This window comes from Terrapene carolina, unplaced genomic scaffold (assembly GCF_002925995.2).
Source record: "Terrapene carolina triunguis isolate 2854851 unplaced genomic scaffold, T_m_triunguis-2.0 Scaffold211, whole genome shotgun sequence".
Classification (NCBI taxonomy): Eukaryota; Metazoa; Chordata; order Testudines; family Emydidae; genus Terrapene; species Terrapene triunguis.
The window spans coordinates 31,498,300-31,515,469 of NW_020664562.1; the positions used below are offsets into that span (position 1 = coordinate 31,498,300).

General features: G+C 38.3%; 1 protein-coding gene across 5 annotated transcripts in view; it reads left to right on the top strand.

The window, feature by feature from the left end:
• The window catches only part of LOC113407391 (far upstream element-binding protein 1), a 34,302-nt gene that overhangs the window by 8,844 nt on the left and 8,288 nt on the right, over positions 1 to 17,170 (top strand). For all 5 annotated transcript variants that reach the window (XM_026655829.2, XM_026655832.2, XM_026655830.2 and 2 more), the window contains 11 exons: positions 3,293 to 3,455; positions 3,560 to 3,658; positions 3,752 to 3,853; positions 4,729 to 4,831; positions 4,925 to 5,025; positions 6,346 to 6,487; positions 8,099 to 8,259; positions 9,511 to 9,665; positions 9,749 to 9,828; positions 13,887 to 14,015; positions 14,971 to 15,045. In XM_026655829.2, the coding sequence (XP_026511614.1) occupies positions 3,293 to 3,455; positions 3,560 to 3,658; positions 3,752 to 3,853; positions 4,729 to 4,831; positions 4,925 to 5,025; positions 6,346 to 6,487; positions 8,099 to 8,259; positions 9,511 to 9,665; positions 9,749 to 9,828; positions 13,887 to 14,015; positions 14,971 to 15,045 (1,310 nt within the window). The remainder of the gene's footprint in view (positions 1 to 3,292; positions 3,456 to 3,559; positions 3,659 to 3,751; positions 3,854 to 4,728; positions 4,832 to 4,924; positions 5,026 to 6,345; positions 6,488 to 8,098; positions 8,260 to 9,510; positions 9,666 to 9,748; positions 9,829 to 13,886; positions 14,016 to 14,970; positions 15,046 to 17,170) is intronic.

Sequence of the window (17,170 nt, forward strand, 5' to 3'; positions counted from 1 at the left end):
TTGAGAACTGAAGAGCTGATTTTTGGTTCCTGCAGTTTCTGAAAGAGTGCTGGGAATCAGAGCCAGGTTTGAGGGTAATTTGTTTTCCTCTTTGGATTTTTTTGCACAGAACCTGGGGAGGAAAGCATATTCCTAAATAACCATATTCAGATCTTTGGGGTTTTTTTTTTTAGTAAACTTGAAGTGGAATTTCCTGACTCTTTAAATTATGGTTGTTGGTAAACTAAAATATTATAAAAATCCTTATTGGACTTGTTATTGGGTGTATTCATTAGTACTTCTTGCAGCAACAGAGGAACAATTACTTTTTCCTCCCGCAGGACTCAGTAGGCTTTAGTTATGTAGGGTTGCCTCTTGTTACTCTCCTGTTGAGAGTATGTGTAGGCCTGTAGAGGAGAGAGTTGTAGCCTGCTGTGTAACCATTGTGAAATCTGGGAGTCCTTATCAAACCCAGATAATGCAGTCTGTGCTCTTCTAAAGTCCTTGCATTATAAGGCCCTTGTTGGGAAAAGAATTGATTTAAGAAAATATCAGAGATTAGAAGTAATGCTGAAATGTCTGAGGAAGTACCAAGCGTGAAGATATCAGACATATGGCCCACGAGCTGCAACACCAGAACTCGGACCTTTTTGAACCCCCTTCCCTCGCCCCACCTTCCCCAGCTGCCTGTCTGCTACTGTTCAGAAGGACTGGGAGGGAACCATACCCAAGTGGGAGAAGGCAAGGTGGAACCTTATTTGCTGATTGGACACAGACAATGAGACACTTCCCTCCCTATGTGTGATAGATGCCACAATGCTCCAAAGCTGGGGCTCATAGGAGGCTCTGTTTGAGTCTCCTTCCAGCTTTCTGGGAAAGGGCCCTTCCCCATTCCATGCCCTGCAGCAACCTCCTCCCCTTCTTTAACCCCCCACTGCCCCCCTCCCCCAACCAAGCACCAGGTTAGGGAAGACATTACTTACTGAACATCTCTTTCTGGGGAACTGAACTCTGAGATCCCCCAAGCGGGGGGGATGTACCATGGGAAGGAAAATAAAGGAGAGAAAAGATGAGGGGATGGTTAAGTGGTGTATGAGGGGCCGCGAGTAGGTTTCGGAGGGGTGCCAAGCAGGGCCAGCGTTAAGACTCATTGGGGCCCAGGACAGCCAGCCAAAGCTCCATTGTGTGGGTCTGAAGCCTGGTGCCTTGAGCCCTGCCACTCAGGGCTGAAGCCTGAGCTATGTAGCTTCACGGGGCTCCTGTGGCATGGGGCCCCAGGCAACTGCCCCGCATACTACCCCCAGCTCCGGCCCTCGCTTTTATATGCAGAAAATCACTTATTGTGGTGTAGGTGGGCCATGGAGTTTTTATAGCTTGTTAGGGGATTCAGAAAGAAAAAGGTTGAGAATTTCTGTTCTTGGTGTCCGTTATTAAGGTTAAACATCACAAGGCTGGCTGTAGGTCACTCAGTGGAAGGTGCAGGGAACCTGACCTTTTGAACAGTACAACAGCCTGAGCTTCAGGTCACAGTGCAGGACCTCTTTGTTTGGTTAGGCCTTTAACTCTTGCCTGTATTTTATCTTAATAGCTAGGAGTTGAAGATTCTTTTCAAAGACTTCTGTTGTGAAATATTGTTTTTGGTGATAGTAAGGTGGTGAGGCAGTAATTATCCTCAGTTTCTAAATAAACTGATTCCCAAATGCCTTCAAAAGGGAAAAGTAGAAATTTTCAGTTTATTTTTTGGTTGTTTGGTTGTTACATTGTCTGTTTCCTGTTTAGCTAATTCATGGCATACAGTAGAACCTCGGAGTTACGAACACCTCAGGAATGGAGATTGTGCGTAACTTTGAAATGTTTGAAACTCCGAACAAAATGTTGTGGTGGTTCTTTCAAAAGTTTCCAACTGAACAATGACTTAATATAGCTTGGAAATTTTACTATGCAGAAGAAAAATGCTGCTTTCCCTTTATTTTTTTAGTAGTTGACATTTTAACACAGTACTGTATTGTATTTTCTCCCCCCTCCCCCCCTCAATTGTGTACTTCTGGTTCCAAACGGGATGTGTGGTTGACTGGTCAGTTCATAACTCTGGTGTTCATAACTGCAGGTCTACTTTATATATTTCAGGCAGTTTTTTAGTAATGTTTATTTTTGTAATTTGTTGGTATTGTTGGAATGTTTCTTATTGTATTAGAAAAGTGGAAGTGACTATTGATAAACATTGAAAACTTTAAATTGCAAACAAATTAATGGAACAGGGACAGGCAAATGAGAATGTAATGAAATAGGAGGATTTCTCCTTGTATGGTGAATGTGCCCCAAAATTAAACATTTTGGAAAGCTGATTTCAGAAGGAAGATGATAGGGTGTCCAATAACCCCTGTGTGCTTTTATTAAATTGTCCTGAAAACTCTGCATCTTATAAAAGCCATAAGGAACTAATAACTTATCACCCAGAATTACTGTAGTATGGTTGTGGAAGGCCCTATTGTCTGGTATTGAAATGTGTGGAAAATTCTGGTGCTAGAAAAAGTAACTCAAGTCAGAGTTCTACAGGGGAGAAGGAAAAAAGGTAACTACCTAGAAGTCTGGTGGAACTTCTTGAAATTCGCTGGAAGAAGGTTATCGGCCACCACCATATCTTAGTTTGAGAACTTGTTTTAAGGCTGAGGAAGAAGGAAACACCATCAGTAATAGTCAAAATTAAATTAAAAATTGAGATATTAAAAGAAGGAAAAAGGAGAAACTTAATATCATGTAGAGTTTTGCTAGGACAGCTAGTAAACAAGTAAGAAAAACAGGTGGACCTAAATATGAGATAATGAAAGACTTTAACAGACTCTACTGACAAGACAGAAGAAGAAAGTAGAAAAGCATCAGCCACAATATCTGCTCAATACCATGAAGCTGAAGAAAGTGACTGGAAACAGGTCTCGTCAGTACAATTTCAGGGACTTGGATATGTGGACATAAGTTCACTTTCTCATTTCACATTATATAATTGGGCATCTAAACCAGTACAGTTGTTTCATTCTTCTTAGAACTCTTAATAGGATGTGAATCTACCATATTCACATGTTCACACTGAGCTCATCTTCATGGAGTCTCACATAAAGATGTTAAGAGAAGCTAAACTGGGAAGGCATCCTGTAGAATTGATAAATACATCTTTTATGGATATCAAAATATACAAATGTCTGTTAAAATTGAAATGAAGAAACTCTTTGAATGGCTGTGTGAAGTGAATTTTTCCAACCAGAACAATGCGCAGTTTGTAATACATTTAGCAGTAACTGACTGTCTGTCTTCACAGGTCTGCAAAGAGACTGCTTGACCAGATAGTTGAAAAGGGAAGACCGACACCTGGCTTTCATCATGGTGATGGACCAGGAAATGCTGTCCAAGAAATTATGATTCCAGCTAGTAAGGCAGGATTAGTTATTGGAAAAGGTGGAGAGACGATTAAGCAACTTCAGGTAAGTTTTAAACATGGGTGGGTGTGGGGGTGCGTGTGTGTGTGAGAGAGAGAGAGGTCAGACTTTGGAATTGCATGGAAATTCAGTTTTATATTGTCAAATAGGAACGAGCAGGAGTCAAAATGGTCATGATTCAAGATGGGCCACAGAACACTGGTGCAGACAAACCTCTTAGGATTACAGGAGACCCTTACAAAGTTCAAGTAAGTAGTTTGTTTCCAAGTTTTATCTTTTTTTATGTATATCAAAACAATTTTAAAATTATAGAATCTAAAATACATTTATTTCTTCTTTAGCAAGCCAAGGAAATGGTGTTGGAGTTGATTCGTGATCAAGGTGGCTTTCGAGAGGCGCGCAATGAATATGGGTCAAGAATAGGAGGAAATGAAGGGATAGATGTACGTATGGTTGAAAATCTATTGTTCACTATGTACACCTCTACCCCGATATAACACAAATTCGGATATAACGCGGTAAAGCAGCGCTCTGGGGGGCGGGGCTGCGCACTCCGGTGGATCAAAGCAAGTTCGATATAATGCGGTTTCACCTATAACACAGTACGTTGTTTTTTGGCTCCCGAGGACAGCGTTATATCTGGGTAGAGGTGTACTTTGAGACTGTTTAATAATGTTAAAAGCTAGTTAATACCAATAGCTCTTTAACTGTATCCCAAAGTGATTATGGCACATAGGTATCACTTGCTCACCACCTAAATACTACTATCTCTTTGTGGAATGCAGCAGCCATCTTGTGCCAGCAATAATGAACAGCAGTTTCTGTTGCTTTGGAGGTGTTTTAATCCTTTTTAAGAGGAAGTGAAGAAAAGTCTAGTTAAAACTATAGAGTGAAGAATGTAATTACACAAGTTGGAATTTGGGCAGCACACAGAGGTGTTTAATCCTAGCTGTTGTAAAAGCCAGGGAATTGTAAATGACCGTGAGTGGTGAGGGTTCCTGTTGGGAGTTATTGTTTGATGACACCAGTATCCTAGGCCCCCTAACACCTTGTTCAGGCATTGATTGGGGGAAAACCACCATCTGCTGAAGTGATGCCTCTATCACAGCCTGTGGTGTCTAGAATTTATTTCCCCTTTTTTGGCCATCCCATCCATTTACTGGCTAGGATCATGATTCCGTAGTTGCTTAGATTTGACAAGATTGCAGGCTGAGGTGGTATGGTTGGTGACCAGTTCAATTTTCCAGTATTCCTTTTTATTGTGGCCTTTGGTAGGAATATTCGTTGTTTCAAGATATTGACGATGTATTCTCTTAAGGTCCCAATACCACGATTTGCTGTTGGTATTGTAATTGGAAGAAATGGAGAGATGATCAAAAAGATACAGAATGATGCTGGTGTTAGAATCCAGTTTAAGCCAGGTGAGTGGAGGGTGTGTGTGTAAATGTTGATCAACTTAGCTTTATTTTTAAGTAAAACATGGCTGAATGTAATATTTAAATTCATTATTCCAGATGATGGAACAACTCCAGATAGAATAGCCCAAATTACAGGACCTCCAGACAGATGTCAACATGCTGCAGAAATTATTACAGACCTCCTTCGAAGTGTCCAGGTTAGCTAATATTAATAATATTTTGTGCAAAAAATAAAATTTCAGCTTGAGTTAGGAAAAATCCATGTGTTAGCTGTCTGTCCATTTTAATAACCTTACTTAATGGTAGTTTTTGGGTCTGTGTGGAAAACTGAGCATGGATTATAAAACATCCTTGTTTGCAGTTCTTAAAGTGTCGATGAGGTTACTCTTTATATTATAAAAAAAAAAAAAAATCAGTGTTAGTTTAAAGCCCATAGCAATGTCTTGTCCTGGCTATTCTAGAGCTACTTTTATTGAGTTGACAGTTGTCTGTTAGTGCACTACCTGCTTTTAATCAATCATAATCTTGTGGTGGTTATTAACCCTTTATCTAGTCACTGGCTAACGGTCCCACAATTACATCTGATATAGGCAGGCAGTTGTGTTTTGCTGTATTGTGAGGAACTCTCCTTTTCCCTGTGATATCAGTCTGTTTTTTGCTCTACCACACTATTTTTAAAGCTTTAACTTTTTTTAAAAATGTGGGTTGAGACAAAAGGAGTGGTTTCAACATTTTTATATTTTCTGTCTGTGAGTACCTCCCTCCTAGCTGCAGAAATTCAGGGTACTGTATGTTATCTTCTTTTAAAAATAAAGCAGCAATTGTTCGTTTAACTGCATGCTTCAGTTGTGTATTACCTTCTGCTCAACTCTTCAGGGGGAGCTATGTTTAGTGCATATGCTTCAACTATGTGCTAAATCAGATGCAGGAGCATGAAAGCTTCCTATTCAGACTTTTCTGACCAGGGCACTGAAGGCTAGCACAGTTACCCCCTTCTTTATGTGCATGTGCGCGCACACAAAACTGGAATGTGCTTTTTCCCCATACCTTTCTGAACCCTGTCCCCTATATCCAGCCACTACTGCCTTCACTTCCACTTACAGGATGCCATGTGGTCTTCCCTCCCTCCTTTTGTACCTCAGAGTGATTTTGAGGAAGACCACTGGACTCCTGTGGTATGTCAGTACTTGGGGTAATCTGGAAATGAAGCAGGAACATAAAATGAGTGAAAGCACTTCAATGAAAAATCCTTATTCAACTAAATGTTAACTATATACATTACTGGTGTGTGGGTGTGGGTGTGTGTGTGTGTATATGTATGTATGTATATGTATATATATATACACACACACACACACACACACACAAAAATAAAAAAGCCTCTAAATGTATTAATCTGACACTTGTTAGTTGGCAGTGGGCTTTGTTCTATAGTCACATGTTGTCACTAATGAATTAATTGTGGTAAATGAGGCAGTAAATAGTGTGTGCTAACTTGTAGCTTTTCCCCCCATTAGGCTGGTAATCCTGGTGGTCCAGGACCTGGTGGTCGAGGAAGGGGTAGAGGCCAAGGCAACTGGAACATGGGGCCTCCTGGTGGATTACAGGAATTTAATTTTATTGTACCCACTGGAAAAACTGGATTAATCATTGGAAAAGGCAATATATTTTAAACTAAAATATATTCTAACTAGAAATCATAGTACTTAATATTTTTGTGTTATTAATTATGCCAGAAATCTTTGCAAAAAGTGCATTGATTTTTTTCAGCTTAGTTTAACAGTAATCACATTGTATCCGTTTTGATTAATGCAGCACTAATTTCCTTTTTCTTTAGGAAAGAATGGTTATTTCTGGTAGCCAGAGTAATGTGCATCTTGCTAAGATTATTTAAATATAACAAGAAGTCTGAAGTTTTTAAAACTAAAGGCTGAAATGTTAAGTGCAAGTAACTGTTCTTCATCCAGTATGATCTTAATTTAGACTTTCCTTATCACACATACTGTAATTGTCACAAAAGAAATCTCTGCACTTTTCAGCAAAGATCCAATAAAATGAAGTCTCATTACTAAGTTTTTATTTTTACAGAAATATCACAATTTATAGAAGATTAGAATTAAATATTATAATTAAAACTTAAGATGCACTACACTCTCAGATGAGATATACTCTTGATTGTTACCCATGTCTTTTTATTTACTCATTTGTAATGAGTCTTTCAGACAGTACAAATTATTGATATGTTGTAGTTCATCTTTTGACTTGGAATACTAGTGCATGGTTTAAATGGACACAAGCTTGCATCTCCCATCCGAAAACTGTGTAGCTATCAGTGTTATAAGTAACATCTGAAATTAGTGCAAATGGAGGAGACTAGAGGGAAATGTTCTTATCTTTTCAGTTAGTTTACTTGTGCGCAGTTGGTAGCACATGTTCAACAATTAACTTCACTGTTTGGTCAGTTGCATTTTCTGTCATCCATACTAACATGATGACACCATTCATGCACTGCTCTAGAGGAGCTCAGGTATGTGCTCTTCAACAGACCGGAAAAAATCTTGTGGGTGGTTTTTTTTTTTTTTTTTGTGCGTTTGTTTTTTAAAGCACATTATTTGGAAGGTGGGCTTTTCATTAGTCAGTTAAAATTGTGTCCTTTTAAATTCAAGTTGAGGTTCTTCCTTTTTGTGCATTCTGTGTTTTTTCCCTGTATTGTATCTTGTTCTTAGTATATTACATAACTCGCAAATAAAACTTTTCTCCCTTCCTCTGGTATTTTTTTAATTAACAAAATCTACAGATTTCTGTATGCATAATTTATCTTATTGAACACTTCTGTGAAGTGTGTATATCTGTATATAATTTTAGACATCTGTGGCTCTTCCTGTCTAATACTTTGTTACAGTTTAAATAAGTGAGACATGTCTGCATATGCAAGAAAGGCACTATTCTATGACTTTCTTACTGAACTGATTTTCAGATACTGATATTGTCTTGCAGTCTCTTCCCTTGGGGCTGGTGTTTTGTTTGCTTTTTGGTGGGTGGGTGTGTTTGTTTTTATTTTGTGGCTGGGTCCTTACTGTTTACAATATGTCAGACCCAAGGAAATATTTAATTTTTTTGTATACCTTGTGTAACTGAAAAGAATAGATAGGTTATCAACTCTGTAATTCAGTAGTTTCCTTAATTTCTTGTAAATGGCTTTTGCCTATATCTTATTTAGTATGTTAAGTTAAATGTCTTGCCATCAAAGGTTGGATGTTTTGATTACAGGTGGTGAAACTATCAAAAGCATAAGTCAGCAATCTGGCGCTAGAATAGAACTTCAGAGAAATCCTCCACCAAATGCAGATCCTAACATGAAGTTGTTTACTATCCGCGGGACACCACAGCAAATTGATTATGCTCGGCAACTTATAGAAGAAAAGATTGGAGTGAGTATTTGGAGAGGCATTTTTAATTGCTGTAAAGGCCCACTGGTACACTCATCCCTTATTGCTTCAAGATACAATTGAGAGAATACAAGAAGTTGAATGGAATGGCTGAGGCTGTTTTCTATTTCTTCCCTCTTCTGGGTTGCTTGTTCAAATGTTATTAACTGGTTGATAGTAACTAAAAGCTGTTAATAATCAGCATCTGATTATGTTTACATGTCTCATTTTACAATCACACACTAATTTGCACTCTTGATGGTAGTCTGAGAGGTGAAGGATTAAATGGGAAGAAGATAGAATGACTGTTTTCCAGTTTGCAGTTTTTGCTGTTCTTCCGCTGTGGATAATGAAGAATTTGACAGCCTAGGAGACCAATTTGGGTCCACTAATCTATTAAGTTTAAAAAAAAAAAAAAAAAAAAAAAGCTACATTAAACACTTAACTTAAATCTTTACAAACTCCTCTTACTCTCTTCATGTAGATTTCTGTTTCAGTCATGGCTCATAATGTAGTCTTGCTGCTTTTTCTATTTAAATAATTTTTGTTTGCCTGCACATAGTTATAATTTATTATTGACTTATTTTATTTTCAGTTTTTGTGCATCTGAATTTGTAATTGAGTATCTAAGTACGCAGACAATGAACAATCAGACTAAAAAACCTGTATTGATTTTTATACAATGCTCAGAATAGCTCATGCATAGTTAAGTAATGTTCTTTTTTGCAGAGAATTGAACTGAAATGATATCCTTGTTTAAAAGTAAAAGTTGTCATATTTAATTTTTCTAAATGAATTCTCTGGTTGAAATGAAGAATGACTTGATTTATATCTTCATTCAGAACATTCATATTCTCTGGCTTTTTTTTTTTAATTCTATTAGTAAAGTTTAAGCCAGTGGTTGTCTAATTACTGACTCTCAATCATCAGTTGTACATGAACATAAAGACCTTTCTGGTGGTCAACAGAATGAAGTATTTTGATTTTTTTGAATATCTTGATACTTTAAACCTGCTGTTGTTGGTTATTAGGAGAGGTTGTCCATAAACAGTGTGGGTGTTGCAGTGGTGTGGTCCTTGAGAACCAAATCAATGGGAGGAAGGCATTGGAGTGCTAGCTAGGAAAGAATTCCTAATGAATTAGTGCTTGGAAAGAAAAGTTTAGAGAACACCCGGGTGAAAATTCAGACTTGTGTTTCCAGTGTGTGAAAACCTGGGGGTCACTCTTCCCCTGCCCACTTCTTTCCTGTTCTAGGGTCCAGTAAATCCTTTGGGTCCACCTGTTCCTCATGGGCCCCACGGTGTTGTTCCTGGCCCACATGGACCTCCTGGCCCACCAGGTCCTGGCAATCCTATGGGACCTTATAATCCTGCTCCTTATAATCCAGGGCCTCCTGGTCCAGCACCTCAGTAAGTAACACTTCAATTGTCTTATTTTTTTAAAAGGTGATTCTCAAATTGGATTTCATTGCATGTGGCTCTGTCTTTTACAGTGGCCCTCCAGCCCCATATGCTCCACAAGGGTGGGGAAATGCCTATCCACACTGGCAGCCACCAAATCCACCAGATCCAGGTAAGAAATTCAGACTTTTTACAAAAAGTTGTGTTCAGGCACACGTTCAATGCATGATTGTACATGGCGTGCTTTTAAAAGTGTGTTTTTCTTTTTATTTGTACGAGTAAATCTGAAAAGCTGTTTCTCCTTGGAATCTACTTCATTGATACCCACGCTGAATGTGCACTTTTACATATACCATGTTGGTGGTGAACTGTGGAAAATCAGTTGTCAGCATAATCCAGCTTTTTCTTTCTTTCTTGTTAGGGAAGACATACATTGGGGGCATGCATCCCAATTTCACTTCCGTTTTCCTAGTCGGATATCAGGATTATTTACGGTGTTGAAATGAAGTTTTCTTTTCCTATTAAATTCGCCTTTTGTGTTTGTGCCCATTTTCTTCAGAGAGACCACTATGTCAGATGCATTGCTCTGAGGCATTATGCTTCTGTGATCCTCTCCAACAAATAGATTTGGAGTTTTACATTTGACCAATGTCCCTTCTAATTGATCAGTGAACATGGTTTCTCACTATTTCTGCTGTAACTAATTTTTTTCTCAGTAAGTGGTGGTGTTGATTCAGATGATATTAAGCCCCTTAAGTTGCTCCAAACTTTCCATGTTTCTCTTCCCTGTTTTGAGGGGTGGGTATTCTTCAGAACTTTCAGGCCGTCTTCTAATTTAATTGAAGTTGTTAAGGATCATCAGGTTCTGGGATTTCATTCTTAGTACTTAATTATTTTTTTCATAATCTATTCTGAAGTCCATCCTCTTTTAGAAATCTTCAGCTGAAGAAACTTTGAAAATAACCACAGTCTCTATTTATCATCATTGTATTGAGAAATTGATGATTTTTATAGGAGGCAAATATTCATGGTGTTACTCTTCCAATGCCAACATCTTAAATGCAGTATTTTCAGTTTTGCATTGCCTTTTTTTAACCTTGGGCACATGTTTGTTTGCAGAATATTTACATTTTGGCAGAGCACAAATATGATTTTGAAGCTCTGTTCCTGCTGTCTACTGTACAAAAGATTCATCAATAATCCCAACTAGTGCTAGATGTAAATTTTTCTCTCAAAACCATTTTTGAATGAAAATTGGATGTTTTAGAAAAGAAAAATTGCTTCTGTGGAAAAAGTCCAGCTTTCAATTGAAAAACCGAACACGAGTAAATGGGAATATTTTTCGGTTTTGGCTGCAAATTGAAAAACTTCCAATTGGAAATGCTGCTGTTTTATGGAAGTTTCAAGCTACATCTACGCTAGAAGCGCTGCAGCATTGCAGCTGCACTGATGCAGCTGTGCTGCTGCAGTGCTTCTGGTGATGATGCTCTTAGCCGACGGGAGAGCTCTCCTGTTGGCCTAATTTCTCCACATCCCACGAAGGGCAGTTGGCAAGAGAAGCTCTCCTGCCAACATAGCGCTGTCTAAACTGGTGCTAAGGTTGGGCGGGGGTGTGGATTATTCACACCCGAGTGATGTAAGTTATACCGAAGTAAGTTCTAGTGTAGACAAGGTCATAGTTTATTTCGTTCCCTTTCTGGACTATAGATCCTGGGGTACACTACTGCTGGGGACACCTATGATGTATGGATCAACAGGAGGGAGACTGTGGTGCAGATATGGGAGATGTAGTCTAACCAGGAGCCTGGGCTGTAGATAATAGGGGCATGAGGCACCCAAACCTTAAATTCCATTAGTCACTACAGCATTTTCAAATTGAAATTGTTTTAAACCAAAAAAAAAGGGAGGGGGGGTGGTTTCAGTTATTCACAAGAAGTCAACATTTTTGGCGGGGGAAGTCAATTTCTGACCAACGCTAGTCCGGACACAGCAATTCTAATGATGGAGAACTTTTGGCCATCTCTACTGTGAGCAGAGTTCTTTTTCTTCATTTTACTGGTCTTTCAGTCAAGCATCATCTTCAAATTCTAGTTTTCTGACCTATGTAACAGCACTGGAGATGCAGATGTAGTAATGCATATAAAAATGTGCAGAGCAGAGCTATTCAAAGTAATTTCTCTCTGACAGTTTCCTTTGATGGGGCTAGAGTTCATTTCATCCTTTTTCTGTTACACACTAGAGAGCACTGTAATCAGTTTACATCTATGGGTAGCCCAATTCAAACTTTCAGTAAATTAATTTGCGAACTGCATGGGAGTGCAGAAGCAAAAGAATGACAAACCTTGATCTTGGTGTTTGTATTCTCTCAGTAAATATTCAGCGTTCAGTCAAGGAGTGACTCAATTTACAGTTAGGGGTGGCATTAGGGTGGTACAGGTGTTACTTGGTGCTAGCGTAGAGATCATAGGATCAAACTGAAATAGTGTAATTGATTAACTGAAGTATAGTATCAGTGTTTTAGAATATGTAGGAATCAATGGACCAGATCCTATCCCTTGCTTTGCTCTGTTCTGCAGCCACAAAGCGAACTAATTGGCTACACAAGAATTCCCCTGGTGTTGGGGTAGGGCTGGCATAACAGCTCCTACACTACCCCCTTTCAGCAACCCTTTCCCTTTCACCACATCTTCTAAAAAAAAAAAAAGTTAAATCTCTGTAAGTTGTTCCTTGGGACCAGCCAAAAGTCTTAAATGTCCTCCCAGAGATCTGGCCCGGTGTTATAAAATACTTAACTTCAAAATTCTTATATTTAGAACGTGCTGTTTTAGTGATGTGTGCATTTTCAGTATTTGACTTTCATTTTCTTGTAGTAATATTTCATTGTTTTCTGTTTCTTTTCTAAGTTCTCTTTTCTCCTCTGCTCTATCCCATTAATTCTCTCCAGAGCATCTATTTAATTCTCTCCATCTGTTCAGTTTGTGTTTCTCCCTCACTGTTTTTGTCCATGGGTGCAGTTTCAGTCATCCTTTTCCCTTATGCTTAATTCTGTCTTGAGAATCCCAGTAGTATTTTTTTTTTTTTTTTTTTTTTTTTGCCTCCAACTCTGTTGATCAGCCATCCATGTTCATATACAGGTGTCCATAAGCTTCAAGAACACACATCACATTTTCTGCTGAGCCACATGAAGTTTTCCAGTCCCTGATGTGCCTGAAAACCTCTTTTTGCAAACTGGTGGTGTAATTATCTTCATGTTGTTCAGCAGAAAGAGTGAATTGTTCCTAAAAGGTGAATGTGGATAAATGGGAGAACCAAGGAGATTGGAAGCAAAGACATTTGAGACTCTAGCTATAATTAAAAATAATGCATGGAAGGGAAAGAGATGATCAGATATGTAGAAGGTGTAACAGTGGTTACATAGTTTACACCTTTTAACAGATAAAACTGTAAAATTGCCTGATATTCATAGTTATGAAAGGATGGGCATTCTGGATCTTGGGACACTTGTTGCATATTCCAAACGATTAACACTGTCGTTAATTTTTAACAGGGAAAACAGGTTAATTGCAAAACTATGCCAAAACTTATTTAAAAGAATGAAACTCCATTGCTAAAACCATCTCACTATATCCATACTTACCCCAAAATGATGCTGTTAGTGTGAGATTACATTGGGAAAACTTTTGTTGAAATTCTGATTTACGTTAGTTGATCAAAACAAAAAATGTCCGTGTTACAGAGCTATGGACATTTTAAAATAAAAATAAAATGAAAAAATCTTTGAATTCCTGGACCACACCTCTAACAATGTAAATTTTATAATTGGGCTGCTAAAACACCCATAAGTCAGCAATATTGTACAAAAGTACACTTTGCAGCACATATGTAATTTACTATACTAAACCCCCTTTCCCCCCATGACAGATTGTGTGCTGTAATAAGAAAACATGACAGTGAAGCTGACTTGGTTAATGTGGTAACCTTAGCTCAGAAATTTTCTTCATAACCTCCATTTTTAATGTATTTGTGTTTAATATAACCAAATTCAGTTGATCTTAATGGGTTAAAATGAATTTACAATATACATATAGCTATGTTAAAAATTAAGTATTTTATTAAGATTTCTCAGAGAAAAAATTAGGAATGCCAGAAAAAGACTTGATCTGTAAGATTTTTTTTTTTTACAAAGCCGCCTGCTTACACAATATATATAAGTGACGGTTTATTTCTTAGGTAAACCAGGAACAGATCCCAATTCAGCAGCGTGGGCAGCTTATTATGCTCACTACTATCAGCAGCAAGCACAGCCGCCACCTGCAGCCCCTCCTGGTGGACCACCTACAACCCAAACTAATGGACAAGGTACACAGATCAATCTGTTACAAGTTAAAACTGCTCAGTACTGAAGGAAAATAGTAGCCCACCTAGACTTTTATCCTGTTACTGTTGGTTGGGTTCTCCCATACAAGGGCTACTTTATTGCATATTAGCCTATTGTGTTCAAAAATCCTTACTTCTAGTGCCAAAGCTATAAACTTGCAGCTTTGCTTCAGGTTCATGAGTGTTAGGAATAATGTTTAAAATAGAGGTTCTCAACCAGGGGTACGCGTACGCAGAGGTCTTCTGGGGGATACATCAACTCATCTAGATATTTTTGCCTAGTTTTACAACTGGCTACATAAAAAGCATTAGTGAAGTCAGTGCAAACTAAAATTTCATACAGATAAAATGAGAAAGTAAGCACTTTTTCCATAATAGTGTGCTGTGACACTTCTGTATTTTTATGTCTGATTTTGTATAGCAAGTAGATTTTAAATTTACAGGTGCAGACTCAATTGATATGTCGGGTTTAAACCAATATGAGAGTCCAAGCACAAAGTCATACCAGTTTAACTAAATCAGTATAAAATCACACCATGATTTATATCTGTACAACTTCGTGTGTTCACCTGGTCTAAAATATTTTAGACTGCAAGTGGCATTTGCACAGCGTGTGAGTGTTATAGATTTCTTGCATTCTTGAGAAATTTAAAGTATTAAGTTTTGATATTAGTTATTTGATATAGATATTTGATATTAATAAGAATTATTGTGTACAGTTTTGTTATTTTAGCGTTGGCTAGTAAATAAGCTTATTTTTATAGTGTGTTGTAGCAGATTAATTGCATTCATAAGTAAATTATATGTAAATATTTAAGCCATTTTTTGTTTCAAATTAATTGATAGCTGGATGCCTGGAAATGTTAGTATACAAAAATTTTGTTTAAATATAGAACTTAATTCATGCATTATTTTATTTTTACTTTCTGTAAATCAGGAGAACAACCAAATCCAGCACCAGCAGGGCAGGTTGATTACACCAAAGCTTGGGAAGAGTACTACAAAAAAATGGGTATGTTATTCATTTTTGGTTTGTTAACAAAGTAGATCTTTGTAAGGGGAAAATGGTGTTCACATTTGATTTGGCAGAGTTTTAGCAATAAAAATATAACTGTTTAATGCCACAGTCAATTGGCTTAGGTTCTTCTATTGTAGTAATTGAGCACATTGTGCCAGGAAATCTGACTGTAATTAAAATAAGATTTAAGATATCTTTTCATTGTGCTAGCGATCAGCAATGGGCAGTGTTCCACATTTGGGGAGGGAAAGTGTATATTTCTTCTTAAATTCTTTTACTCCCTAACTGGCGTTGAGGAACAGATGTAGAAGTGTTTTTGGTTTTAACCAAGCAAACATGATTTCCAAGAAACTACATTGTGTAATGTATGAAATATCCCGTATTTAATTGTCGAGTGGAAAAGTAGCATTATTTTTTAATCTTTTTCAACGTAAATACATATTTTTAAAAATCCTCCAGTATTTGGAGTTCATTCTTTCTTTTATGTTGCCTTTGGGAATCTGGAAATTCGAGGTGTGTTTTATAAAGCTGTTGTATATCTTCCTGGTTTGGAAGTTCATCGATTTAACATTTGCTCTTAGGTGACCACTTACGTCTTTTTATTTTTATTATTGTCTTTTGTTTGCTCTAGCTTTTTATAATAAAGCTTGCTACAAATGAATGCCATTTCTATAGGTTTTATATGGCATGTCCTATTTTTTAAATCTGTTATTAGGTGTTCAACAGCTAAGTGCTATAAACTAAATCATAAAGATAGTGCTTGTTCTTAGCTTTGGCCTGGTCTACACTACCCCCCACTTCGGACTAAGGTACGCAAATTCAGCTACGTTAATAACGTAGCTGAATTCGAAGTACCTTAGTCCGAACTTACCGCAGGTCCAGACGCGACAGGAAGGCTCCCCCGTCGATGCCGCGTACTCCGCTCGCCGAGCTGGAGTACTGGCGTCGACGGCGAGCACTTCCGGGATCGATCCCAGAACATCGATTGCCTGCCGCCGGACCCTCCGGTAAGTGTAGACATACCCTTTGACTAGCTTTTTAAAAAAATAAAAGTGAAACTTGTGATTCTTTGAAGGGATATGTGTTTCACTTTGCTGTTTAGTTGTCAGTCATTTCTTTATTTCTCCTTCCTTGAATAAGGAAGGAATATTTGGCACTGATGTGTCAGACCTGCTAGTAGGTGCTAATTTACTTTTCTGGGGCATGACATCTTCTCCCATTTTGCACATAATCTCGTTCATGGGTCTAAGCCTCATCCTTAGGCATACTCCAGAATTTCTGCCTCTGGCCATGCAAATAATAGCAGCTTTGATTTCTCACTTTTTCCATTACCACACTTGTGTTTAAAAAAGCAGACTGGAATAGCAGTGAGCAGTATTTCTCTTCTTTTCAGCCTTCATCCAGGGGCAGTTTTTAGGGGCATCGTTCTCCAAATTAAACCATCCATCAGGCTCCTTTACCTCTATTTCTTCTTTTCCTGAGCATGATAGTCGTGACCAAATGGAGCAGATGAAATGTTTAAGAGGTCTTCCATCTCAGGAGGGGGAGTTCTGTCACAATTCTCCCAGCCTAAAAACACTCTGCCAAAACTCCGTTCAGATTCTTAAGGTTTGTTGGGCTTTTCCATTCTTTCCCTTAACAGCTCAGACTTCTTTTCAAGGGTGAGTCAGTCCTATTCAGATCCTGTTTAATGCCTGTGAATCTGCAGTCGGGTCAATCCTTGCTGTTCATGGATTCTTCACAATAACTCCCTCCCCATTGGTCCAGTCCACGCCTAAGGCAACAAGCTCTAGAGTCTCTTCACATTCTTAAAGGGATAATTGCAGTCCTGCCAAGAAATCTGGTATTTGTTCTGACTTGGTTTCCCTCCGAAGAAGGATCGAGGCTCCTTCAGGGACCTTTCCCTTCATTTCCTTTCCAAGTGCATATCAGATGATGAAGGGTGCAGGGCTCAGAGCATGGGCAAGTCCTGAAAAAGGGACCAGTTCTCAGATGGGGGAAAAAATTCACCTTTCAAAAGGTAAGGCAAAAAATACCAAAAGGGCAGGACAAATGCAATTCAATAGTTGGGAAGCATTCCAGATCCTTATCTTTCCCCTCCATCTCCAGCTGTAGTTAA